General features: G+C 46.7%; 1 protein-coding gene across 4 annotated transcripts; it reads right to left on the reverse strand.

Annotated features, from left to right (window-relative positions):
* Nucleotides 1-4,978: 4,978 nt before the first annotated feature.
* poc1b (POC1 centriolar protein B) lies at nucleotides 4,979-26,785 on the reverse strand. Of its 4 annotated transcripts, none has more exons than XM_029841130.1 (13): nucleotides 26,657-26,785; nucleotides 24,989-25,119; nucleotides 24,565-24,649; nucleotides 24,245-24,416; nucleotides 23,924-24,103; nucleotides 23,729-23,836; nucleotides 23,400-23,515; nucleotides 23,164-23,297; nucleotides 22,989-23,057; nucleotides 22,681-22,833; nucleotides 22,523-22,600; nucleotides 5,651-5,902; nucleotides 4,979-5,320 (listed from the first exon to the last, which is right to left on the reverse strand). In XM_029841130.1, the coding sequence occupies exons 2-13, from the start codon at nucleotides 25,001-25,003 to the stop codon at nucleotides 5,177-5,179; spliced, it is 1,506 nt and encodes a 501-aa protein (XP_029696990.1). In that variant the 5' UTR covers nucleotides 25,004-25,119; nucleotides 26,657-26,785; the 3' UTR covers nucleotides 4,979-5,176.
* Between the last annotated feature and the right edge of the window lie 14 nt (nucleotides 26,786-26,799).

Consider the following 26,799-nt stretch of genomic DNA (forward strand, 5'->3'; position numbering starts at 1 on the left):
TGCCATCGGATTTTGAGTAAATAAAAATTCCGATTGATCGTATCGGGTGGGAGAAGAGAGTCATTTTTTTACAGGAGGGGGTCTCATCAGAGCCTTCTTACTCTCTCTCATCTGTCATCTCCTTGGCTCCTCAATGTCCTCCTTTCCTTTAGTGGTAGACGAACGTGCTGACATCTGGAAGGGAAGGGAAGGGTCACCTGGAGAGGATTATAGACTGTACAGTGGGTGGGATGTCTGGGGATGCCGTTGCTTTCTCTTTCTCTGTGAGAGGACGACCAAGGAAGCAGAACTTTTCTTCAAACCCCTTCACACTTCAAAATCAGGTTATTCAATGTCATCCAGGGGAGGGTGGTTGGCATAATTTCATATTGAACTTGAGTGAATCTGAATTGTGATATTATTTCAGTTCATGCCCATGTTTGTGTGCCATTTGTAATATTTTTGTGACGCAACGGGAAGGATAAATGAGAGGTAAGTACCTGTGAAGAGGAGTGGAAAAGAGGAACAGCAGGGAGGTGAAAGCAGGCAGATGGCCTGTTAATCCAATAAGCGAAGGTAAGAAGGATGGAGTGGGAAGGAGATGGTGAAAGAAAATAGGGATCAGGGCAGTCCAATAACAGGAAACGCTACATCCAGTACTGGGACCAGAAGTGTATCGCGAGAGCCGACCTACCTAGAAATGCCGAATAAGCAGAGAATGGACAAAATACCCAGAATGCTCTGCTCAAGATGAACTCTAAGTTGAGCGACTGACAGGTGACCAGCTGGATAATAGTGGCGGATCCATGTGATGCCCGAGTGAAACCACTAAATATATGTGAGAGGATAAAAATGTGTTTCTTTGTTGTTGCCCCCCCGTGCTGTTGTCGCCTTATTGCCCTTTAACCTTTCAGCAGTGGAGTGTGTTGTAAAAAGCGTGACAAGTGACCCCTCGGCCGTCCTCACGCGAGCACAGCGAGGCTCAGCAGGACGTGACAGCAGGCTTAGGGGGAGGAAAGTCACCGTTAACCTGGAGAAGATCCTGGAGCTGGAGCCAAACACATGACTGAGGAGACACATGGCGGAGGAAGGACGAGGCAGCAGAAGCAAAGGAGAGACAGAAGGACAGAAACAATCTGCGCGACACACTCACTCCCAAAGAGGATCGTGTCAATTCCGCAGCGTCTGCCGATGATGTCGACAGATGAATTGGATCAGATCCGTTGGTGTTAATCAGCCCCATTACAAACGGTGGGTGGTTTAGCACTGGTTTAGGCCTACATGATAAAGGGGGCGAAGGCGTCTCTTCCTTCCTCTTCCTATGTGTCCTGCTTGGAAAATGGAATCATTTAGGGCTGGAAGCAGTGGCGGCTTGTTTTATTTTCCAAGTACTGCGCTCAGTATTTTTTATAGTGCGTGGAAAATTCCTCCACCACCAACGCTGCCCACGAGAAAACTTTGGTGGTGATTGAATTGAATTGATGGTGGTAGTGGGGGGGGGGGTTGCTGATGTGCTTTGAAATGAGTGAAGACACACTCACAGAACAGGCAGTGAATGCAGGAGGCAGGATGAAAGATCGGCTGGAATGACCTTTGACCTACACGGGTATGAGTCACGCCGAGGTTCCAGGAAATCCACCACTTCCTTATCTGCAAAGAGGACAGCGTCCCCACGTCTGGACGCGTACTGTTGAGAACAGGAACCAGACAGAACAACGGAAGGCTGAGTCGGAAGTCCGGCAGCATGGAAAGCCGACGATCTGGATGGGAAACCTTCCCCCCCCCGTACTGTTTTCAGTTCTCCTGGGAAGTGACTTGACAAAGTCCAGTCCAAGTAGAACATTTTTAAAAAGGTGCCATTAAAAGCCGTTAGAGGTTTAAGGATAAAAAGTCTTTTGCTGGGATCTTTTGATCTGCGATGGCTGCTCCTCGCTCGCTGCTGAAGGTCACATGAATATCGTCGTGGAAAAAACAGAAAGGATTAAAGCAGTTCATTCATTTTCTCTTTATTATTAGTATTAGGGTTTTAGTTAAAAGGCTTATGAGCCGGATACGGCCATCAGCCACTAATACCGCCGAAATGTGACCATTTGTGGTCGACCAGACTGTGTGTGCTCAAAGGAAGTTTGGGAAGTAGCAAATAATCATATTGATCCACAAAGGAAGTGGAAAAAGACTGGATCTGCTGCCGAAGGCCTCGTAAACAGACATCCCTCTGTTTCCTGAGTGAAAGGGAAGAACAGGAAGGCCGAGAGAGAGCGAGCGAGAGAGAGAGAGTCAACTTAGGGATCAAATGACAACAAACAGATCACGCAGGAGCCGAGGTCTTTGAACCCCCCCGCCCCGTGCGGAAGTCAGCTTTTTTCCCCCTCGTGTGTTCACTCGCATTTTTTTTAACCCCTTTCTTTCACCGGAGATAAGCTTCCAACAACCGAAGCCTTGTAAAAACAGGCCACGGGTGTTTGAGCCAGGTCCCGCCTGCAAAGATGTCCCAGCATGCCACGCTGCACCAGGCCACCAGCCAGGCCACCAGCCAGGCCAGTCATTGTTTCAAGTCCTTTCTCTGCCAACACGGTACCGTTTAAACCTGGATCTTCCTCACAGGCGGGCTTTAAACCCACGCCCCAGCATTTTATAGGGTTTTCAGTTTATTCCGCTGCTCAATGTTCTGGAACGAACCGGTTAGGTAAAGGCCCCAGGTGCTGATCGCGGGTCATGACAGCTCCAGCCACAGAGTACCACCATCACCGGGTCAGATAACTGATCAGAGATCAGAATTGGAACTAATGATCGTGTAAAGTGACGCCACGGAGGTGGCGTTGTTAAACCAAACAACAATTTGGGCTTCGGGAGGCATAAACTCAAACAGAGCAGCGGGTTTATGACGGCCCGCCGACCTTCTGCCCCTGTTTGAACAGGTGAGCACATCACAGCAGCTAAACTGCATCTCAGCTTCTGTTAACGAGAGCAGGACCAACTGTAACTCAATAAGCGTGGGTGCCGAGCCTTCCTCCCCCGCCGACAGTCATCATCCTCCTCCTCCTCTTCTTTTTCCACCACCTCCTGCCTTTGTCCTCCATTTCTGCCCCTGGAGGGGGGTTCAGGGGGAATTTCCAAAAAGATAATCCTCCAATTTTTATTCCAGAGAAAGGCAGGAAGAGGCAGAAAGAAAAAAGAAGAGGAAGATGAGAGGAAGACGAGGGTCTGCTGTTTCACTTGAGCGGATTCTATTCACCTTCTGTCTTCTGTGGGCCGTGAGGCAGCGACTAAAGCGCGTGGAAAATGAGAGGGTGGAGCCTTCTGACCACTTTTGAATGCAGAATCCGCTCTTAATTTACCTCATAAATTCAATATTTCAAATCCAGATTGGAACAACATAAATTTGATCATGTAAAATGAAGCATTTAGACATGCCAAAGCATGCTAACATGTGTTTCTGCTTTAGCTGACTCCGAGCACAGCTGTGCACGTGCTTCCAACAGCCCAAACTGCACACTTCATTTGCACATTTACAGTGTTTTCTTCCTTATTTCCAAGTCATTAAACCTGCTAATTTCCTTACTTTTGTTGAAACATTATTTGTCCTGTTATCTTTTACTGGAATGAAACATAAGGAATACACATGGATTGCTTTCATTTATTTAACAGGATGTAAGTTAATGAATGAATGGATGACTGAAAGTCTCTCGGTCGAGTCCAATTTTTGAGCAGCGCTTCCTGTCACAGTCGGCCAACTGAAGCACGAAAAGCCCAATATTTTAGTGGGGGACTGGGTGGTCAACCAGTCCTTGATATTAACAGGAAGCCCCCCCCCCCCCCCTGCAGGAAGCTATTAACAAGTTATGAGATCATGCTCCAAACGCGCACGCACACATAAACGCACAGCCTCTGCTTGTATTTACACTGTAAAAAGAGGCCTATAGAACCTTAATGGGACAGAAGTGGAAACAAAACCAAACTTGTGCAGCCAGGTTGGTTTGTGCCTCTGAGAGGGAAACAGAACCAAACAGTTCTGAGGCCAAACGCCATCATATTAGATCATTTTAAGCACTCAGGGGTACATTATCACCTGGGAGGATCCCGAAACCTCTATCATTACTTAGGGCAGATGCTTATTTAATGGTCTAAGTATGAGCGTGCCATAACCTCATAAGGTCTGCAATTCTGATCCAAGTTGGCAGGTTGACAAGATAATCTCATTTAAAAATTCACTTGAGGTAGATTTTATTAATGAACTTTGAGTTTGTCTGCATAGAGTGTCTGACCAAACCACAATGTTCATTTTTATACACGCTGTTTCACACATGTAGAAGGAATATGGAAAAAAAACAGGGAAGATATGAGTTGATATAGAAAACATTGAATAAATTGTTCTCTTTAGAAGGCAAAAAAATAAACCCTGAACAGAGGAAAAAGGATGAAAAGGATTTCTGTTTCTAGCCTTCGATATTTCTACGCGTGTCATCGTCCGATTGCCGTCTTCGCGCCGCTGCGTGGACGTGAGGGGGAGAAAAAGAAACGGGAGGAAAACCAGTAAACCACGAGGGGAAGTGAAGGATGTGGTCAGGAGAGCAAGCCGGCAGAGTTCCCTCTTAGCCTGGCTTCTCTGCTGCTTCCTGCCATCACCAACTCACCACCACCAGTTGCCTGAGGGGGCAGCAGCGAGCCGCAACAGAGCGCAACGTGACACAGCTCACGAGCGGGACCGGGCGAGAGTACGCGGCCTATTACGTTGTAACACTTCCACTCATGTAACTGTATTGCAGCTCATCCCCGTGCTTTTCCAAAAGTCCTGGTCAAAAAGGATACCAGGACTTTTCAGAACCCGGCGCCAGGGCGGAGGATCCAACCCCAGTAGGTGTTTATAGGATATTTGTAACCAGGTGAAGTGGAAAGTTGCGTCACTTTTGAGGAAATACTTACTGTATGTATTGATCAGAGGGCGTGACCTTTGACCTCGGACCGCTAAACTCTACACTAACACAGTGAGGCAACAGTCTTCATAGTGCAACATCTTTTATTCATTTGAGGCAACATGTAGCACCAACGGGATAAAATTGCATGGACATATGGAACAGTACAAACAGCTGGTATCACAATAAACTTACCCTAACATACACACTCAAGCACGTGCAAACACGCAGGTCATACAGTCTGTTTCGTTTGCTACACCTGTTGGATTTGGTGGGTCTTCAAGTCAACCGGACAGGTGTCCTTCATTCGCCGTCCTCCGCCTCGGTCCCGGCTGTCCTATCTCCTTGATAATTTGGGACTGGTGTTGGAGACACTCCTTGAGCTTGTCCTCTGTCAGCGTGAGACGCTCCTCCAGCACTGAAACTGTCTGGGGGGGGAAGTTGTGGAGGGACAAAGCCTAGTTTTAGTTTTCATGATGCGGTTTAATGTTAAAAAAGACAATACCCTGTTAAAAACCTTTCCTACATACAAAATAGACACAGAAGGCAACAATCAAACCACATCTCCTTGTAAAAAATGTAGTTTTCCTTTATTGTTGCAGTTGACAGTGAGAGAAATTTGGATCTTATCTTTTTATCTACTTTGTTTCCAATAAATGCGACTCGTAACCGGGGGCGATGATCAAAAATCTAACATTTTCTGGGAAGTTCCACCCTGACAGCAGCCTTGATTATTTGGAAGTGAATTAATAACTGACCTGCGTGAGAATATCCAGCTGGCGTACAATGTGCTGCAGAGTTGTGTCCAGACATGGCGGGTAGCTGGACAGATCCTCCTGTTGCTGCTCTTCTGGACTTCCTCTAAAGCCAGCCCCAGTCTGGCTGCTGGCTGTGGCCCCCGACCCACTGGCACCATAGTGTTCCATACATCCTTCCAGTCTTGCACTGCCCACATGATGCCCGTTGGGGCGGTGGTGGCTGTTAGCGCTGTGCGCGGGTGCCGAGTGTGTCTGATGGCGTGAAAGATGAAAGCAAAGAGACAAAGGAAGACTTGAGTTTAGGTGACCGATGGCTTCCATAAGCACCATTCTGATGCACGCCATGAATGTTCCTCTCATCAAAGGTGTCGTACTTGAAGACGACTGCATTGGTACAGGGCGCAAGAAATGCGCCAGGGGCGGCTTAAATGTCTGAATAACCTGAATGCTTCGAGACCAAGAGTTCAGCTGGAAGGAGCTGAAGAGTCGCTTTGGAAATGATAAAAGGAGTTTGCCGTGTCAGCAAAAGTCAACGCGCTAAAATGAGCTGAAGCATCAGTCGAGTGCTGGAACCGTCGGAAAAGTTGGTGAAGTGTTCGTTGGTGTCTGGCCAAGTTGAATGTCAACACGGCACAGGGGTAAAGTGTCAGCAGAGGTGTAAGTGTCTGCTGCTGAGACGCCGCTTATCATTTTCTATCAGTTCAGACTGGTTTATCTTTAAGAGTGGTGGGAAACAGTGGAGCACAGCCGAGTGCGTACGGACGTGAAGAAGCCTGTAGGCGAAAGAGGAAGTTGTCCAGGTGGAAAAACAGCCAGCTAAACTATGGATGTGCTCGGTCCGACCACAGAGACAAGGTCCAGTATAGAGTATGAGGTGCAGTATAGGGTAGAGATCACCACCACCATGTCGGCTGCATCACAAGGTGAGGAAAAACTACATGAGAGGATGGGAGAAGGAAAGGGGAGGGGAGGGGAGGGGGCGGCGAGGGGGAGCGGGGCGTCACACATTCCGGGCCTAATGCACGAAGCAATCGATTCCAGGCTGCTTCCTGCGCGCTGTCTTCACTTCAAAGCCGGACTGGGGGCAGGCAGGAGAGCTGGAGGGAGGAGAGGAGCGGGGCATGAAAGACAGGAGGCGGGGGGGGGGGGGGCTGCTCTTAAATGCTGAGGAGATGTGAACAAAGCCATCAGTGTGTGCATGCTGGTTCTTGCAATCCATGCTCTCAACTCCAGCCCATCCTCCTCCTCCTTCCCGGGCACATCTGGGCAACATCTGCTCGGCCCCTTTAGACCCCATGTCTCTCTAAACCCCCCACTCAGTCAGGAAGTTTGGGTGTAATCAACATTTAACAGGCCGGGTACCCCAGCTGGCCTTGGTGTCAAATCAATGGACACACACGAGCATAATCAGCCAAAACACACACACAAATACACACACACACACCAATAATGATTCCTGTATCAGCAGCTGCAACCTGGAAGAATAATGAGTATAAAAAAGGAAGCTAAATGTGACTCTAGTTTAGTTTTGATGCTTTGTTTTTAAGAAATGATCATTAAAAGCACGGAGGACACTCATTTTTGAACTATTCCATATACTAAATCATGTAGTAAGCCTTAGTAAAGCCACCAAACTTAACTGAGGATTTGCAAAGACAAAGTGCCAGCAGGGCAGGTTGGGACGGACACACTTACAAGGCCCATTTGTGAGATAAAATCATGGCTGCTGAGCTCTGTGCGATGTCAGCAGCCATGGATGAGCGATGGCAGGAATGATGTGATGGTGTGCAGACCTTTCCTATAGCAGCTGACTGGATGCTGAGGCCGGGGGGGGGGGAGGGAGTAGAACATCCCCATTATAACTGAGATGTTCTATTTCAAAACAAACATCAAAAATAACCGCTCCTTCATTCCAGAATCAAATTAGCCATTTTGATCAAGAACACGATTAGCATGAGCTCCAAAATTAGAGTCTCTCTTGTTGGCTCTCCTGGCTGGGGAGCTCAGATGTGACCTTTTTGATCATCGCTGAAGGACCCCTCATGTTGTGTGGGCCCTCATTCAGCATCCCACTCCCACTCTACTGGCAGACACGTGGCCCCTTCAAAGCCAGCTGATATTTCAAACTTAACAGCTCCAGTTAATGAGCTGTTCTGTCCCAAAATACATCAAACAAGCCAAAATGGCTGATAAATATTTGGCGTGATGAGCTAAAATTAAAGATGAGCAGCTCAGAAGGGGGCGGCATCAGCTCCCCGCTCGCCCTTCATTTACATGGCCACAATGCAACAAACACAACAAGTGGTACTTAAAGGTAAACGTGTGACCGCGGGATCCTACAAAGTGGCACTTGTGAGTCGACGAGAGGTTCAAAAGATGAATTGAAATGGCTGTCGTGGAGTCTGAAGAACAGCTGTAACTAGGAGATGCAGAGGTGCAGCCACAACAGAAGGGAACCAACACAGAAGCCATGAAGTGTTTTTATTAATCACAGCTTTAGTTTCATGAGGTCAGGAAGGCCAACGTGCACGAAAACAAGCCACAATTCTACCGCAGCACACTGAGATAAACAAGATCACGTCGGCGCTTTAGAGTCGTTTTCAGAAACCATTTTGGCGAAAAATAATTTCATTGTTTGATGAAACACCAAAATGTCCGTTAGAGGTGGGAGCGGTGGAGCCATGTGAACCACCGACTGGCAACAATTCACCGGATCCAGAGAACGTGACAGCTTTGGGTCACGTTCGGTTCCGGTAAACGTCACGTCCGGCGGGATTAACGGCATAATGCAAGTGAGTCAGCCCTCGATATCATAACACCATAAACAGGAAGCGTGATTGTTGTCTGCTTCTCTGTATTGCTGACACGAGTCTGATGGGCCGGATCCTGACCTCTGGCTCCTGGACCTCTTTCAGGTTCTGAAAGTTGCTTTACGAAAGCAACTCGAGTTTTCTATCAAGCGCGGAAACACTTTGGATGAAGGATAAGCTGGATTAATGTCATTACCATCAACTCAGACACGCTGAACCCTGAACTCTCCAAATTTGATATATCTGGTGTTCTTAGTTGCTTTAAATAGGCGAGTCTGATTTTGTAAACGGTCCTGTGATGGGAAGGGAACATTTCCTGGTCACAGGATGCCATGTAATGTCATTAATACAGCAGACCCGGCGAAGAGAGGAAATCCTTGTTAAGACACAAAGGAGGCATTAACAGGGCGTGACCTTTCACTTTGATTTCACTTCTGTTTTTACAGACACACACTATGAACACACACGTCCTTCATACAGCAGCAATGCCTCTGTGTCCTAACCATGGTTATGGGGTGGGGGGGGGGGGGGGGGGGCTTAGGGAGGTTGCTTGTCCTGTCCTGGGTGTGTTCAGGTGACCAGTCCCCTGCAGAGCATGCAAACATGCCTATGTTGAGGAAATTTAGAGACCGTAATCAACATAATCTGCACTGGAGAAAAGCACATGCAAACTCCACATATCAAGCCTGGAACTGCACCACTTTGCCACTGAACATACTGGCAAATGTCTTGGTTGCCCCCTGGTGGTAGGCTGCCGTATAGGTCACAAATCGATCATCGATACAAAATCAAAATCATAAACAATCTAACCTGTAACACCGAAGCAAAACCTAAATGATGCCATGAGACACAAACCCACTGGAGAACAATCAGCTTGGGTTGTGATGAACCCCCTATTATTCACCTCAAACGATTCAATCGTGTAAATTCACCACCCAAACTGTACAATAAAGTAAACAGACCTGAGTTCTATGCTTATATTGACCTTACTGGGGGAGAGTCAACATGTTTGTTCCCCATCTATGTTGACGCAGAGCATTTTAATTACCCTGAAGACGGAAGTTTAGTGTGGTATTGTTGAAGGATGTGGGCGAATCACCAATTACAGAGTACACACTGCGACATTTGCCGCATGTTCTAAGCAAAGCATGTAAGGCTGAGCATACTAATTAACCCGTCTGTCCATAAACCCTGGCTGATAAAGTTAAAACACACAGTGTGTCTTCTGCATGCAGAATAAATTGCGATTCTCAAAACCTGCATGATAAAATCCAAACACACACACTGCAGGCTTGTTATCAGGAAGTCAAGTGGCAGGTGTTACCAAGGATCTAAAGGCAACATTTCCTGGCAGAGAGACACAACATTAGCGGACTGGTTCTCCATTCATCTCTGTCAAATCTAATTGTCATGTACCCAGGTGTTCTCTCCACACCCAGGCCTTGGCACACACAACAAACGCACCGTTTGAGGATGTTCCTGCTCACTGCGAACGCACCAAAACAAATGAAGTCTGAAAGGAAGAAAACACCAGGTCACATGAAAGTACACACACACACACACACACACACACACACACACACACAGCTACAGGCTGTGCGACAACAATAAAACTTGTAATCCCGATCCTGACCCGATGTCAGACATACGTCGATATTTTCTCAAGGTTAAGGCGGGAGATAAGCAGGAAGCTGAACAGTTTCATGTGGTTTGGAGGAAGCAGCTACATCCTCTTTAATTCTCACCCTCCTTCTGCATCCCCCTATCTGCCTGACATCCGCACAGCACTCACCCACACACAGGACAAAAATATCCTGCTCAGGAGAAGAACTGCCATGGAACAGTGTGGGTTCTGGCTGTTTTACACAGACACACAAGCACCGGGAGTGTGAACATGTCAACCAGGGGAAAATAAAAGGCAGCAAAGACTGAAAAACAAAACGAATATGTGTGATAAAGAGGCGATGTCGAAGTAAAGCCGCCGGAAAAGAAGGTTCGGTTCTCTGACACACGGCTCTGTTTGAAACAGCATCTGTTGCAGAAACCTGCAACAGATGAGGATGAGTCACCGAGCGCCGCTGCCTTGCTCATAGGGAGACAAACCACATCTGCCCAACTTCCTCAGGTGGCACCTTGACCCATACAGGGATGAATGACCAAATATACACCCAGCTGTCCTATAATGATCCTTAATGAGCTACAACTCTGACTTTGAAATTCATCAATATTCATTCAAGTGCCTGAACATTTATCAAGACTATTTTTTTTATGTCAGGTGTTTTTCAGGTCTATATAAATTACTAAACAGATGCAGTCCCTGCAGCTTTAAAGAGGACCAAACCCAGAACAGCCGGTCTTATGAATCCAGTTCTTACCAGACACCTGCCAACAACCAGTTACCCATGTAGAGATCCATCGATATCTAAAATCAGGTTTGAGTCCCCTTAAGTCTGGTTATATATTTCTAATAAAGATTACTGAGAGCATGGTGAGACAGCCATCCCCCGTGTACGCGTTTCAACGCCGGGCCATTAAATGATTCACCTACAGATGTCGTTGAAACAAGCTTTGTTCGCAGTGAAGTGGATTATTTCTGGGAGCACGGCGCGGCTATTCAACCCTTTCATTTATTGTCTGAAGACGTTCTAAATCCATCCAGCCCTGTTTAAGAGTAATGAGTCATTGATCTCGTCCACTACATTAGCCTTTGTAATCGCCCGGCTCTACATCACCACTGCTAATTAGGCCGGCCGGGTTAGTCTGGATAAGATCGTTCGCTCCGTTTCAGCAGCAGAGGTTGGACCTAATTATTTCATCACATAACTGCTAATTCAGAGACACATGAGGCGATATAGGCGTGTCAGTCGTTAAGAAACGATGCACCTGGAATAAGATCGTGCAGATAGCGAGCAGAGCGACGCTGTGTTTCTGAGGCCATTGTTAAAAACAATGTGCCGCCAGTTTGTGCCTGCGTGTGAAAGAACACTCCACCCGCTTACATAATAACATCATGCGACAGATGAGTCATGGGACACCGGCAGGTTAATCCTGCTCAGACGCTATCACTTTGTAAAGAGAAATGGAGCTCTGAAGATGAATCGGTTGCATCTAAATGTTCCTGAAACAAAAGCCAGATGGACAGCAGCAGCCACCACGTGCAAACTTCCATTTCGGAAGGCTTTCCTTCTGCAGTCATTCAGACAACTGTGAGCAAATCTCTTTCCTCTGCTTTGATAATCTTCTCGACTTGTACATTGTGCACAGGCAACCAAAGTTTAACCACAGAGCAGCTCTGTTAAACTGGTGAACTGGGTGGATAATTGTCCCGTCAGGTCAGTGAATATTTGACTGTACTGTTCTCAGTGATTAGAACACATGGATAACTGTGTTTGAACGTTCATGTCAGAGCTGAAAACAAGTCGCTCGTGAAACCTCGAGGTCGCGGCAGTTCGGGGCCAGTGGAAATATACTGGCACGTGCGACACCGTGGCCGTAGAGCATGAGGAAAGGAAGCGATCAACAGGCTATTACCAGACCACCAGGAGTCAGCAAATGAAATTTGGCTGCCTTTGTGTGTCTAAATGTGGCTAATTGATCACTGCGGCAAAGCAGTCGCGGGACAAACTGAACAGGAAGTGAAAGGGACGTGTAATCAGTCCCAAAGATGTTTATCGCAATCAAAATGCAAACTTTGAAATGCCACACAAAGGTAAATGGACATTATTTGGCTAATCTTTGACCTGGAATATGAAGCTATCAACCCACACTGAGTGCGAACTAAATTTATTACCTCCCGAAATCAAAATGAATGAGCCAAACAGCAAAGCGGAGTGAATTATAGCTGCTGTTAAACACAGAATGAGATGAATTCGGGTCAACACAAGACCCAGGTGATAAATAAAGAGGAACAAGGACATGGTCGAGGTGGCACCAGCATTTTTTTCTGACGATATCACTCTGCAAACACTTGCAGAGCAAACAGGCACATATCCGGAGCCCCGGTGGACGCAGACATCAGTGTAAACTCACACATGGCCACACCTATGCAAATACACCCACACACTAGACAGAGCACAAGCACCTTTGTCCTCTGAACAGGGCTGCACACACATGGCTACAGCCACAATAGTGAAATCACCATTATCCCGGTAATCCACTGATCCTGGGAGAACTGTCCGAGTGGACTCAGATGTTAACCTTCAGACATTCATCAGTGTGTTTTGTGTGTGGCTGTTGACGAACAGATGGGCAGCACCCATCCTTCCTAATACTGCATTTATCTTAACTGCAGCTTATCAAGCGGCCTGTAGCACAGATGTCTGTGGTGTGGACGTGCCTCCTGTCACAGGTTTATGTAATATAAGCTGCTGACAGGGGAGAAGCGGAACAAACACAGTCGCCAAAGTTTCCTCCGTACAAACCAGCTCATATATTGTGGCTGTTTTGGTTGCTATGCCAACAGCATGAATCAAGGAAGCCGAAGGACAAACGATAGAATAACATTTATCAGACTTTTCTTCAAACTCTGAATGCGGATGAGTTGTCCTGGACTGATCAAACTTTACAAATGGAGAACTTCCAAATCCGACGAGAGCTTAAAAACATTCCCCCTAATTTTCTGTCTAATTCAGACATCATCGCGCTGACTGATCTTGGTATTTTACAGGACAGCACATACATGAAGGCCTTTTAAGGATATTTAAGCGGAGGGTTGCAGCCGAGGGGGATTTCTGCCTGCATTTTATTCAAATGGGTTCACACATGGATAACAGTCACGCCAGCTAAGGCTGACATTACTGACCCGAGGTGAACAGGTAAAACAGATTCATGTACGGTTTTAAACCGCACCCATTTAATAATGCAGAACAGAAACCAACTATTTAGCTCATTCACCCATATGCTGGGAAACCTTTTTGGGACTTTTCCCTGCTCTTTCAATTCCTCTTTGTCCATTTTTTATATCACGGATCAGCGCCGCTTCCTCTTCTTCTGGCACTCCCTCTCCTCTCTCTGCACGTCCACTTCTGCCTGTGCTACGTGCGCGGTGGCAGTGCCACTTTCCTGCATCTGTGCAAACTCCCGTGAATGTTGACACGACTCTGTGGACTCTGATCCAAACCTTTTAGGATCCAAAAGACCCTGAATATGAAGCATTGGGATATCCCCGACCCTGAAATAAAGGTCTGGATGGTTCAGCTTTATTCGGAGACTTTACTTTTTACCAATGATAAATGTAAACATTAGAAGAAAAACCTCAGCCTAACTTGAGCGCAGAGCTATGATAATTGTGTGGAGCAAATAGTTGAGTTTTCAGGAATAAAACCTCTTTTATTTAAGAGGAAATGAGGCTTTTGCTAAGTAGTTCAATTACTCGTGTCCCAACTAGAAGTTTTTCTTCACGTTCTTTCCCACCAAAGTCTCAAGTGACGGGGACTCTTGACAGTGAGGTGAATGAGCGTCATTGTGGCTTTCTGTGGGATTAGCCCATTTTAAAGCCCCTTAGTAAGATTTACCCACATTATTCACATTTTAATGGATGTTCCCACCCACATATGCTCATGCTGGCAGAAAAAAAAAATGAAATAAGGCAGGAGGATTAATTCATGGGTAGAGATTTCAAGTTTGGATGACCTCACTCAAGCATAAATATTGTTCTGAAATAATAGTATTAAGATTATTGACATTACTGAAATATGAAGCACAACATCTACAAATCAGAGAATTTGGTAGTTCCCAGTCTCAACACATTAAGATGACTGCACACTGCTGCTGTTTGTCGAACGTGTGAGGAGGGTGTTGGTGACCCTGGGCAGGATGAAATCTGGAAGTCTCTGAACAGAATTTGCTTTAATAAAGTGTTGAGTAAAATTTAGGAATTGGTGTGAGGACAATGAGGTGGTTTCTCTCACAGGCTGCCAAAATGATGGAATAAATACCTGAACATGCCGAAGGACATCCCAGCCCATCTGCAAATATTCCAATTCAGAAACCCTGCCGACGTCCCAGCATGTCTGATCGCATTTTTTTTAAATTCTTTTTTATAATGGCCCAATGAAATGTTAGGCTTGTTTACCGAAATGTCAACAGCAACTGTTAGCATGTGGCTAAATGAATGACGTGCGATTGATCCAGACGGCCTCTCAGACAGGAAGCAGCCCACACTGCCACCGCTGTGCGAGCATCACAGGGAAGAGGCACTGAAGGAGGGCACTGGGTGAGTGTGGCGGCCGGGTGCTGCTTGATTGGCAGCTGCAACAGCGGGGGCTTAGTGGCCATGCTGCGCCTTTGCCCTTTACAGCACAAGTAGGAGGGCACACAAAGAGCAGCCCCGGGCCCTGGCAGCCGCAGGTGGCCTTTGTGGCCCGTCATCATGGGTTCTGTAGCACCGAGCTACCCCCAGCACATTATCAGAGCCAAACACCATCAGGGTCATCAGTCTGTGTGTGCTCCTTTGTGTACATCTTCACAGCTGAGTACACATGCATGTCTTCTTACGCAAAAGCTCACTGCGTGGAAAAAAAGTCTGCTCCTCCAAATCAGCCCGGGAAGGTTCCATACGTGCGATGATATAGGAAGATGTGCTGGCTCAAAAAACCCTGGAATAAACACAATGTGCACCTTGACCAGGGGCACTGGGGCGTTTAGCTTCGGCGGAAGCACAAAAGGAACATAAAGGGAAGCCTTCAAGACGGCAGAAGTGAGGAGGAAGACTCGGGAAGAAGCCGATATTTTTAACAGTGGAGCCATTCATGTCAAGCCCACTGTACCACCTCCACAAGGACCCTGGGACGAAGGTCTGACAAGATCTTCAAGCCCACTCTGTAATGTAACAGGTGTATCAACAGCAAGTGTTTCCTCTTGGACGTTTTAGAAAGAAATTTATCAAAAGTCCTGCTGTTCCAGTCGGTATACAGTAAAGTTTGGGGTGGGGGGGGGGGGGGGGGGGGGGGGGGGGCAGGAGACATGTGAAGATGGAGACAGGAAGCAGAGAATAAAGAGGCTGTGTACTGTGAGAGCGGGGGATTCAGGACTTTGGGAGTGATGACTGAGATGTATTGTTCGAGTATTGAGGTGTGTCTGTGGCGAATCCAAATCATATTTAGCACGTCTCAATTAGAAACCTTCGTCATATCAGCTCGTTACAAACTGCTTGTGTACATTATGCCAGGAATATTCACCAAACTGCTCCCAAATATTGAAAGCATTTCTTTTATTTGGCTGGATAGCATTAGAAGCTACAGAAACAATACAAGTCTGGCAGCGGATGAAATCAAACATGTACTGACATTTTTCTAACATCACAGCATCCTCTATTGTTTAGAAATTGCACCTCTAATGAAAACTAATTACTGGGTTCTTCCTGGCAGTCAATTCAGACCAAGACCAGTGAAGTGGTGGAGCTGATTGGGAGCAGCTAAAGGACATTCTAAGAATAACTGATTGAGGAGGGAGAGAAATGATTTCCTTTAATTAGGCTCACTTAATTGTTGAAAATAGCTGCTCACTATGGGACCTGAAGCCCAAAGGTGGCATGTGGACAGAGAACTGTGCAGTTCAGTCAGGATAGTTGTACACAGTGGTTTAATAATGGATCCAATTAAATCTCACGTGCTAGATTAGATACGACGAAGGCAGAAATGAGTCCAGTAGAATTCACTGCTGCTGAGTTCCTTCTCCAAATATTCACATTCAAGGAAAAGTATAGAGATACAAAAAGGAAAGCAACCCTGATTGACTTTGCAAAATAAGGTACATGAAAATGACTCTAACACATTAACACAAATATAAACCTTCAGTGGCACCTCAAAAAAAAAAAAAGATTACTCTCACAGGAAATTGCTAAGACAGGCAGGAGTCCATAAGGGAGATTAGATTGAGCTGCAATGCCGCACAAATGCCCGTTAATCAGATTTAGCACTTAGGCTAATACCAAAAGGACTGCAAAGCACCTGTGGGAAACTCATTCACTAATGAGAACAACCCCACTGCGAACTGCTAATTGTTCTACTGTAAAACAATGCAAGCTTGAGGCTCGCCCTGATCCCCCTCTCAGACGACGCTGTTCCCACACATACCAGGCTCACAGCCACCAAACCAGGTAAGCGCCTTAGGAACCACAGCTTTTTGGCACCCACGGTGCATTATTTTCATACCAAAGCTTTATCAAAAATAAGACTTCAGATCACAAAGCTCTCAGAGAAACCCAGAAAACAAATAAAATATACTAATTTTTTTTAAAAACTGCTATTTGACAATGAGCGACTAACATATAATCAGCGGTGTAACGTCTTGTCGGGCCGTGACCGTGTATGGAACAGATATGAAGAGTCAAGAGGCCCAATGAAGCTGCAGGGAAGGACGAGCAGATAGAGTAAAGAGATACACAGGAAATTGAGCTGATTCGATTTTTAAAGAAAGAAAGAGGAGACATCAAACAATAAAAGCCCATTAAAGCCATCAATCCGGGCGGCTGTGGTCAGAGGTGGGGGTTCAGTTATCTGTCTCTGGGGAGCAGAGAGATAAATGACTTGCTAACAGGTGGACTGTGAGCTTAGCATGCAGAGGGAGGCAGCAGGAGGGGGTGGGATCTAACCTGGGACCGAGGCAGTGTTGGATTACAGCTGCACCTCCGGAAAGAAACTACAAACCCGTGACTTTCTCAAATCGCAGGAAATGGATTTGTTTTCCCAGCACTTTCCCTAATCCCTCTTCACAGGCCCACAGATGGCTGCACGAGGATTCACGCACAGAGCAACATGCAGCCTGGGTCCAACCTTCTTGGTGATAAATGCACAACACTTTTAATGCCAAATGCACGGTTCTGTGCGCGTCTGACCTGCAGCCAATTGTTCAGGGTCTGCAGGTCTCAATGGGAGAAAACAGAAGGAAAACAAAAAAGAAAGCGGCAAAATCGATAGCATTTTCCTTTGGCTAGCCTGGAGCAGCTATCCGAGGGAAAGACTGGCCAGTAATAGAGCCGTGAGGCGTCTCGTCTGCCTCCACAGTTCACCAGGCTGCATCCTCTGCCTCCACTCAGAGAGAAAATAGCAGCGGCGCGCAGCACTGCCAGATATCGAGGTGGCCTGTTCAACCCCGATGAACACACACCAGCGCTCTTTGGACGTGCACGGTGCATTTGGAAAAGCCTCACCATGGGTATCTATCCTACATCACATATTAAACACGTGCAAACCTTTTAAGAAAATGCCAGAGTTGTTTGAACGTCTGTTTTTAACCGTCCTTCAGTTATTTAGCCTGGATGCTAACGACGCTCCAATAATGCATCTCAGCAACAATCAAAAACAGTTTTCATCTCTAATCTCAGCCTCCTCTTCAAGGCAAGGATGAGGCCCAAAAAGAGGAAGAAGCACATCAGCGGTTGCCTTTCAGGCGTCCCCACCACCTGTAATACCAGGCTATTTTTAGCATCCTGCATGGACTCTCAAATGTTCCCAATAGATGCTCCCGAGGACGGAATGCTGAAGGATGATGCAGGCGACGTGGATGGAAGGAAGACCTTAAACAGAATATGGAAAATCTTTAATTGGGGACTAGGAAAGTCACGCAGCCCTCAGGTTAGTTACCAAGATTGCACAACAATGAAAGTAAAGACAAGAATGGCAGAGGAAGTGAAATCAAAGAAAGGGGAAGACCTAAAGAGTTGAAGAGGGGAAGGACGGGTGGGAACCTGAAGAGAGACTCCTCTTGAATTAGTCATCAGGCTTGCCCCCCTCCTGTATTTTTGATGAGGAAGATCAGGTTGTTGGAGGCTTGCACGCCAGCTCCGAGGAGTTGCGGAGGAAGCGTGATGCGTTCAGGGACCTGAGCAGCTTCCCTGGACAGGGTCCAGCTCTGACTCCACTATTAACACGTGTTACTCACTATTCTAATCACAACTACTGCTCATAATAACGTATCCGCATAATACATCTCGATATGATTAAAGCCGATTTTGACCTCAACTGTGGTTGGGGACAGGCTGATCGTAGACGATTACGGATTATCACGATTACGATCCCTAACCGTTCTGGACCCGGGAACATCGAAGCAAGGAACACCCGGGAAAAGTGCATCTGTGTGGAGGTGTAACATAATCACCTGAAATCACAGCCCTTAGAAGCAATTAGAGCGCAGGTCCCCTTTAGGTCTTAAAGCTGCCTACGTGCACGCTCGGTGGCCAACAGAATGAGCTAAGAGGCAACAACGGGCCTCTCACCTTACAAGAACTACTCGCTTACAGCTGACGTAATGTCGTAGCGTGTTGGAAGACGCCGTCTCTTTCAGAGGGCTAAACGAGAACGAGATCCCTGTTAGACTGCACACAGATGTGTGTCTCAGTCCTCAGTAGTGTGTGTCTGCGTGTGTGCGTGTGCGTTTGTGTGTAGACATGTGTGTGAGGGTGTTATGCTTCCTCTTGTCCTGGTGGAAAGTGAACCCCCTGAAGCTGTTTCTATCTTTAGCTTGTTTCCGTCTTGTCACTTGCGTTTTCCTCTGCAGCACTTAAATCTGGTATCTGAACCTCCAACCTCTCCAAAGTGCAGCGCACGGCGCTCCAGCAGGGAGTCCTGGACCAGTTCATGCATTGGCCAGATATATTTACTGCTGATGGATGCACCAGCATGGAATGACAATAACAGCTGCCCAAGATAAACTCGCACATAATGAACATTAGAAATCCAATCAAAAAGGAATCAGAGCCAAAAATCCATTCTGGCTAAAATAGCAGCACATTGGGACACATAAGAAGCTAAACCCAGCCATTCACAACTTAATAACGCCTTTAAAACCTCCTGTAGGCACACAGATGTACACGGATGTATCGGAATTCTTTACCGATGGAGATTCTTGACCTATATCTGGCTTCTAACTTGCAGCTTAAACTTTACTGTTGCACAACAAACCTAACTATTAATGTGCTCTGGCCTAGTTTTTTTAAATTGTGATTCTTTCTTTCATAACGGAGTTCACATCCGTTGGTTTGACACTTGCTGTTATCACCTTCTCTGTACTGCTATAAAAAGAAATGAACACACACGACCAGGAAAGGTGCGTCTTTTAATTAACACGCTATTTTCTACGGAGCTTTTTGAGAACCTGGGTAAAGCTGTGCTGAAGGCGTAAACGACAGGGCAGAGCGATGACCTGGGGCTTTTGTCGGCGCTACAACAACCTTTTCGATTGACAACAGAGTCGTGCCTCTATGTCGCTGCAGAGCTTGAGGCGGTGAGAAAGAGGGGAGGCACAGGGTCGCGCAAACATCGGTGATTTCAAGCTGCCGCTCACATTGCGAAACTTGTTAAAGATGAGTGTTAAAGCTGTCTTACGAATCTAATTAAATAAGATTTCACGAGGAGTGGCTTTCACACCTCGAGGGAAATGAATTTCAATCTAATTAGAGACATTTAAACACATGTAAATCACTCCGAGCAGATGGCGGTTTAGTGCCAACGGTCAATCGCTGCGTTGGAAACGAGGGTCGGCGTGAAAACAGGAAGATCCCCAGCTGACGGCCCACGCAGCCACTCCGGGCCGTCCCCGTCCCCGTCGCCCGAGCCTCCCCTCCGTTTGTGTCTCTACGCACGGACCCATCGGGAGTAATGGAGGGGAAACACAGAAGCACGCGGAAAGGAAAACACTGTGAAGGCGTCAATGGGAGTGAAGGGAGCGGAGCAGAGGAGATGAGCGCTGACGGAAATGAGAGCTGACAGGAGGAGCAACACTGGGGGCTCCCTGCTCCCGGTCCTCCTCAACAGGAATGACCCTCCCACACATTGGGCCCAGGATCCACTGAGTCATGAACGCACGCAACTAGACCCTCACGCGCATACAGGGGCGTCTACACACACGCGCGCCGGGCTAATTCTCATGCCCCCCCGACACGTGCGCACAAAGCACCTCATGCAAATTCACTGCCTGACATATAAACACACAACTGTGTTGGATGTGTTTCAAAGAGTGGCTCAGTTGCACATGTCACATTTGGAATAACCACAGACAACAGAAGGGCTATTTTGGGGTAAAACTGATGATTATGGAGTAACTGTGTGTGACACCAGGGTGCTGCGAGTTACCAGAGGAGTTAAACAGGCAGGCAGAGCTCAAACAAGTCTATTATTAGCACTGCGCTCGCTGCTACATGGTTGATGCCCCCAGGGGCAAGGCAGCTAGCACGTGGATTCTTCCTCTCCCGGCTCCCTACCCATTTGTCTGCTCTGGAAGCGCACGGGCCTCCCCATTCATGCACATTCTGACAACTCATGCGGATGACAAACGAGCAAGCAAGAAACAGGTAGAAACCAGAGAGAGGCGAAGCCAAATTCACAAAAACCTGGAAAAATGTCAGACAAAAACACTCCCAGGGGTCAGATAAATAGATCCAGGATGATGACAGGATACATTGCACAAACTTTCCAGAGATCTGTTATCGTCTTTCCATATCATTCGTTATTACAGGTACCTTATTACTCAGTGCGTGACGGATTTTACCAGGAATGGGGGCATTACCAGGTGAAAGCTTCAACCTGCAGGTCACTCCACTAAGCTGACAACATGCCTCATTATATTATTCTTAGAATATCAGAGTAGATGACCTCACTCATTTCCTCCTTTAATAAAATTGTTGTGTCGCTCCATCTGCCCCAGAGGGTTTGGGGCAAACTGACAACTCAGAATGTTATAAAAAAAAAGTGTCAGATACTTTGGTTTTAAGTAGTTCTTCTGGGACTGAGTGGTCTGACCGTTGGAAAGGGTCACAAAGTGAGATCATTTCGTTCCGTCCACTGAGTGGCGGGAACTGGTCAGGAACTGTCCCTTCTTCTGTCCTTTTATCTACCCACGGGCCAGAACAGACGTCATGAATGGCTGCTCTGGATACTTGAAGAAGCACACTTATCGGACTTGGCCATCCTGACTCTACATGACTTCCACTTGGCTTGCTCCATTCATGCCTTTCCTCCCACACAGCGGCCAACGGCAGGAAGGGAGACACAGGCAAGGAGGCCGGAGAAACACGACTGCTGTTGCAAAAGGTGCCGTTGTTCCCAAAGACGGGGACAGAGCGGAGCAGCAAATGTCTTCCGGTTGTTTGGTTGTTGGGACAAGTGTCAGCGGCTGTTCGTTTTATGGAGGAATCTGATTTCCATGATGTGGGTTGAGAAGAATGTCACGCTCGCTACTGTAACGCGGCTCAACTGTAGCTCCGAGGAAACTAAAGTGAAACGCCAGGAACGCTTTGTCATAGCAGCAGATTACCTATTTCACCATGCAACCTGACGACTGAATGAGTTCCTGTGTGCGTTGGTTTACTAATGCCAAAAAAAAACCTGCCAGTATGTCAGGCTTCCATCCATTTATCCAGGATCAGCGTTTGCGGACTAAGAGGATAGCAAGCGCTAATTCAGATGTAGGATTTTAACATCTCGACGTGCAGCCGTGAACCTCTTCCTCGGGTTCAAGGTCAGGTCAGCACGCGCCCACCCAACATGGGCCTTCAACAATAACAATATAGAACCGAGGTAAAACACAAGACAAAAAAAGAGAAATCTGTGACTGCAAATACATCTCACTCCTACTCAGACGGCACTAATCAAAGGCCAGCGCGGGTTCAAATAGCAGTATTTCACATTGGAATCTAGAAACATGTTCAAGGACAAATGTTGGATAGGAATCTTCCATCACGACTCACAAACAACACTCCTGCTCATCATCTGCAGAGGGTAAACACACTGAATGCATTGACTCATTGGCCAGTATTTGGGCTTGTGTGTGCTTTAAAGGTTTGTGAAAACGTGACACATGAGATTGTGTCCGCATCTATTAGACAAGCTATAGCTTAACATTTTATGAATAAGATACTTGAAACAACGCCATGCTGCAGCACAATAATATCATTCTGAAAAGAGCGCGTGCGGTCATTTATGATGCAGCAGGAGGGCGAACACTGGCCTGCACTGCCATCTAGTGGCCACACACGCACATAGCGTCTGGCACGTTTCACTGGATTCAGATTCAGTGCGATGGAAAAACAGTGACCATTGAAGCAACATGTATGATGGCAGCTTACCGTGACGCTGCGGGCTGTTTGGTCCAACTCGATGATCTGCGGGTCGCTGGACCTCGTATCCGAAACTTGAGGAATGATCTGCGGAGAGAAAGGGCAGTCGTGTTCAGCTGCAGCCACCTTAATTATTCATCTGTCGTTACAGCCTTGGTTTAACTGACCTGAATCTCTGTGGGCAGCGGATGGTGAAGGTGGGGCGCTCTGGGGTGGATGTCGCTCACATGAGGTGGAGGGTCAACGGTGGCCCTGTGGCTGTGCTGCTGCAGAACACTGAGGTAGGGCTTCGTGTCAAAGTTTGTCCTCCACATCAGCACCTGCATTTATGAGGCAAAACGTTGCAGTAACCACTGAAAAACTGAAACTGCTTTTGATCGATTCAACACGAAGACCAAAGGATAAAGACGGTGTTCAGAAATGGACTGAAAACATGCGTGCGATCATTGAGTTCAGGGGCCACAACGGCACAAACCTGAGCGTCAGCTCCTCCTGAGGCGAAGAGATCTCCACCCCTGGAAAAGGCAACTGTGAATACAGGACCCTGAAACACAGAAGCGAGCATGAACCAAACCCCACAGGTACCAGCTCCGGCCCAAAGAGGTTTCTCTGCCGCGTGTAGTCTGTGACGATCAAAACGACGGTGTCACCTTGTGGCCATGGAGAGTGTACATAAGGCGTCCCTCCAGCAGGTCCAGTATCTTCACTGTGCTGTCACTGGAACCAGTGATCATGAAGTTGCTGGACGGGTGAAAGGAGAAGCTGTTGACTGCTGCTCTGTGGACTGTTTCACACGGTACACACAAGGCACAAATTCTGTCGTCAGGTGTCTACGATTTGAAAGCCACTGAATTAAAAGGATTAAACATTTAACAACTTGACGTGCCTTGGTAGTGCTGAATCAGCTTGTTGGTGCGAAGGTCCCAGATCCTCAACGAGCTGTCAGATCCCGAGGACGCGATGCAGGTGCCGCTGGGGTTGAAGTCGACAGATGTTGCTGATCTGCGAGAGCAACAGTGTAGAATCAGCCAGCTGTGGACAGGATGCGCAACAGCGCCATCTATGGGAGACGCAACGCCTCAACTGAAGGATCGACATTAACAGAAGCACGCGTTGGTGTTTACCTCTAAAGATTCTTAAGTTGTCAGCACAAAAACCTTTCAGCGATATTTAAGAGACGGAAACACAGCTAGCGTCAGCTCACTTTGGACTCACCCCCCGTAGTCAGTGAAACAGTTGATGCAGTGCTTTGATGACGTGTCCCACAACCTGACGGTGCGGTCATCTCCGCAGGAAGCTATGAGACGTGCGTCTGGAGAAAACCTGCCAAGAGAGAGGAGCTCATCTCAATCACAAACCTCTCTCGCCCGTCTCCTCGGATATTTCAGGGCGTAGATCTGGAGTAACCACCTGGCACAGCACACCCAGTTGGTGTGCTGGTTGAGGGAGTACAGGAAACAGTGGCGGGGAACGCTCCACACTTTGACGGACTTGTCGTCAGAGGCCGTCGCCAGTCTCTGGCCGTCATGGGAGAAAGCAACACTTCGCACAGCAGCGGTATGAGCTTTGATGACCTTTGACTCTCCTTTTCTACGATGCACAGACACATATCACAGCATCAAAGACAAGTGGAAAGCAGAGCTCTTCACCTGGCTCGGCAGCCTCCTTCTTTACTCTCCATAGTTTTATTTTGAAGCATACTACTAAACAAGGCCATACAAGGATGCTTACATGGACGGTTTCCATAGTCGCACGGTTCTGTCTTTGGATGAAGTGGCCACCAGGTTACCAGAGGGGGAAAAATGCACCCCAGTGATGATGTCCTGATGACCGACAAAGCGGAAAGCTCTGGCCTTTGAGGCCAAATTCCAAATCATCAGGGTCTTATCCATCGATCCTGATGCTAGAGATGAAAATGGAAGTGAGGCATGTAATGCACTTAAAATTAACATAAGAAATAGAAGAAAAATTCATTTTAAATCTTTATCTCTGTTGAGACAATGTTCCAATCTGGCTGCACGACAAAGGTCAAAGGTCAAGCAGGAATTTACCCAGTTGCTTGTGGTTCGGGCAGAAGTCTGTGCAGGTGACGGCATCTTTATGCCCCTTCAGGTGTCTCTCTAGGCTCGGGTCTTCCTGCAACGGGAGGACAAGTGGCCATATTCAAAGACACATTTTTGTTGTTAAAGCTAAAACTTTATTTGAACTGATTCGGGTTGACAAACTTTTCACTTTCCTTGTTAGTCAAGGCACAACGCTACGAAGCCCTAACGATGACAAAGATGACAGTGAGAATTTTTTTAACCAAAATGCGAGTTTATTGTGTATGAACCATTTAAGGAACAAATGTCTGCTTGAAGGAACTACGGAGGAAATCCTCTTAGCAGAGGCGCAGCTAGCGAAGTGCCCTTATTTGCTGCAACTGTCAGTCTGCGGTCTCACATCTAACCCCAGCAGCTACACAAGTGGACTTACCAACACAGACGCCATTGCCGACACGTTTATAAGACACAATTTGCCAAGAGAATGTTGTGCTGTGCGTTGCCGAGCATTATTTAACCTCCATGGGTGTTAAAGATTCCGCCTTTCGGAGCCCCAGACCTGACCTGTCGAGCACAGATAATGTTCGAGGTTGGAAGGATTGAGGCGGCAGATTGTGACTTGGACTCTATAAACACATTAACAAAGAATCCAATAGGGTTTAAAGGTACTTATTCACAACTCTGTTGGACTCTGCATTCAGGGTTACTACAGGGTTAGGGTCTGTGGCAGCGGTATTGATACTTTAAAGTGATAGGGAAAGTTGTTTTATGATAAAATCCCCCATGGCCTTTGATCCTGGGGAGATCACATTTCATTTTTGGCACTTCAAAGTACATTTTTGAAAAAGAAATACATACAGCAAAGACAATCCAAGTGGCATTATTCACTTTTCTTGAAGCAGTACATTGAATGTTGTCTGAATGTGAAACTGGAATGCAGATTTTTGACAAACGTTCGGTGACCAGAACTGATGAACACAGTTTTGGAGCCTTGAACCTTGAATTAATATCAGCCAATTACTAGCAATGCTAATATCCAAACATATTTAGATGACGATCGCTGCAAATCTTGTCATAGCACGGTGCATTTTTCGCTGCTAGGCAACGGCATGTGTTTGGGCCGTAGTTTGATCATTGAAGATAAGATTTGGCATTTTATCTTTAAAAGGTGAAAGGAGCTTTGATTGAAAGCAACAGTCACACTGTATTACATTACAACTGTCTTTTTTATTGTATCGATCCAACTTGAACCACAGCCACAATGGAAAGGAACACAAAATATGTGAGGGTGAGTTATTGACAAGAGAAGACACTTGATTCTGTGCGTCTGCGTGCAACTCTGTGCAGTAGGATGAACATAACATTTAAAAATAGTTATCTATCTGCTAAAATGCAGGCAGGAACAGTAAACTGTATCATCATGATACATTCTGTGACACTTGTCTTGTAATTTGAATTCTGTCAAAATTTTGCAGTTTCCCGGCCTGCATCGTTAAATGCATGCAACAACTTTTTGTACATATGCAATTTCCGAGAAATTGCTATTTTTCCGTGACTTTGTCCCATAGAGCTGAAAGGGAAAGGCCTCGGCAAGGTCACACATGTTGACCCCAGGGCTCACAGGTGCACCATTCTTTCACCTAAAAACGCCATTCAAACTCTAAAATGTAGCTGTTTTGAGTCAGACACTGCTGACAGGTGACCATTGAATTCTTTGGGAGAGTGCGTGTGTGTGTGTGTGTGTGGGGGGGGGGGGGGGGGGGGGGGGGGGGGTGGCAATCAAGTGTATCTTGATCTTGCAATCAAAATTGTACTTACCAAAACAGACACCATTGCTGACATGTTAGAAGACACAATTTATCAAGGGAAAGTTGTGCTGTGCGTTGCCGAGCATTGTTTAACTTGCACGAGTGTCAAAAGTCCTGCTTCAGACCTGAGCTGTCGAGCACAGATAACATGGTACAACGTTCGAAATGTTCTCAGTAAACGTTTCATTTCATGCTCTTCACAAAACAGGAAGCTTTATATACAACTAATTAGACACGGCAAGACGATCCAATACGTTTTTTTCCCCCTTGAAGTAGTAAATCGAAATACTGACCGCCGTCAAGACTGAACGTGAAACAGTCAGAACATAGACGTTTGACACACCGTTGGAGACCGGAAGCGATTAATCTTGTTTTGGAGCTCAGAGTGTTATGTCTACGGCACTGTAATATCAGTTAATCCCTCAAGACACTAATA

The sequence above is a fragment of the Takifugu rubripes genome, chromosome 9, assembly GCF_901000725.2.
Source record: "Takifugu rubripes chromosome 9, fTakRub1.2, whole genome shotgun sequence".
Taxonomy (NCBI): Eukaryota; Metazoa; Chordata; class Actinopteri; order Tetraodontiformes; family Tetraodontidae; genus Takifugu; species Takifugu rubripes.

What these genes read in the sequence shown, in the direction of transcription:
- poc1b (XM_029841130.1), bottom strand. An exon ending in GCTGATTCAGCACTACCAAG is followed by an intron (nt 23,298 to 23,399) that starts GCACGTCAAGTT and finishes CGTGTGAAACAG; the next exon opens with TCCACAGAGCAGCAGTCAAC. An exon ending in ACACTCTCCATGGCCACAAG is followed by an intron (nt 23,058 to 23,163) that starts GTGACACCGTCG and finishes TCTGTGTTTCAG; the next exon opens with GGTCCTGTATTCACAGTTGC.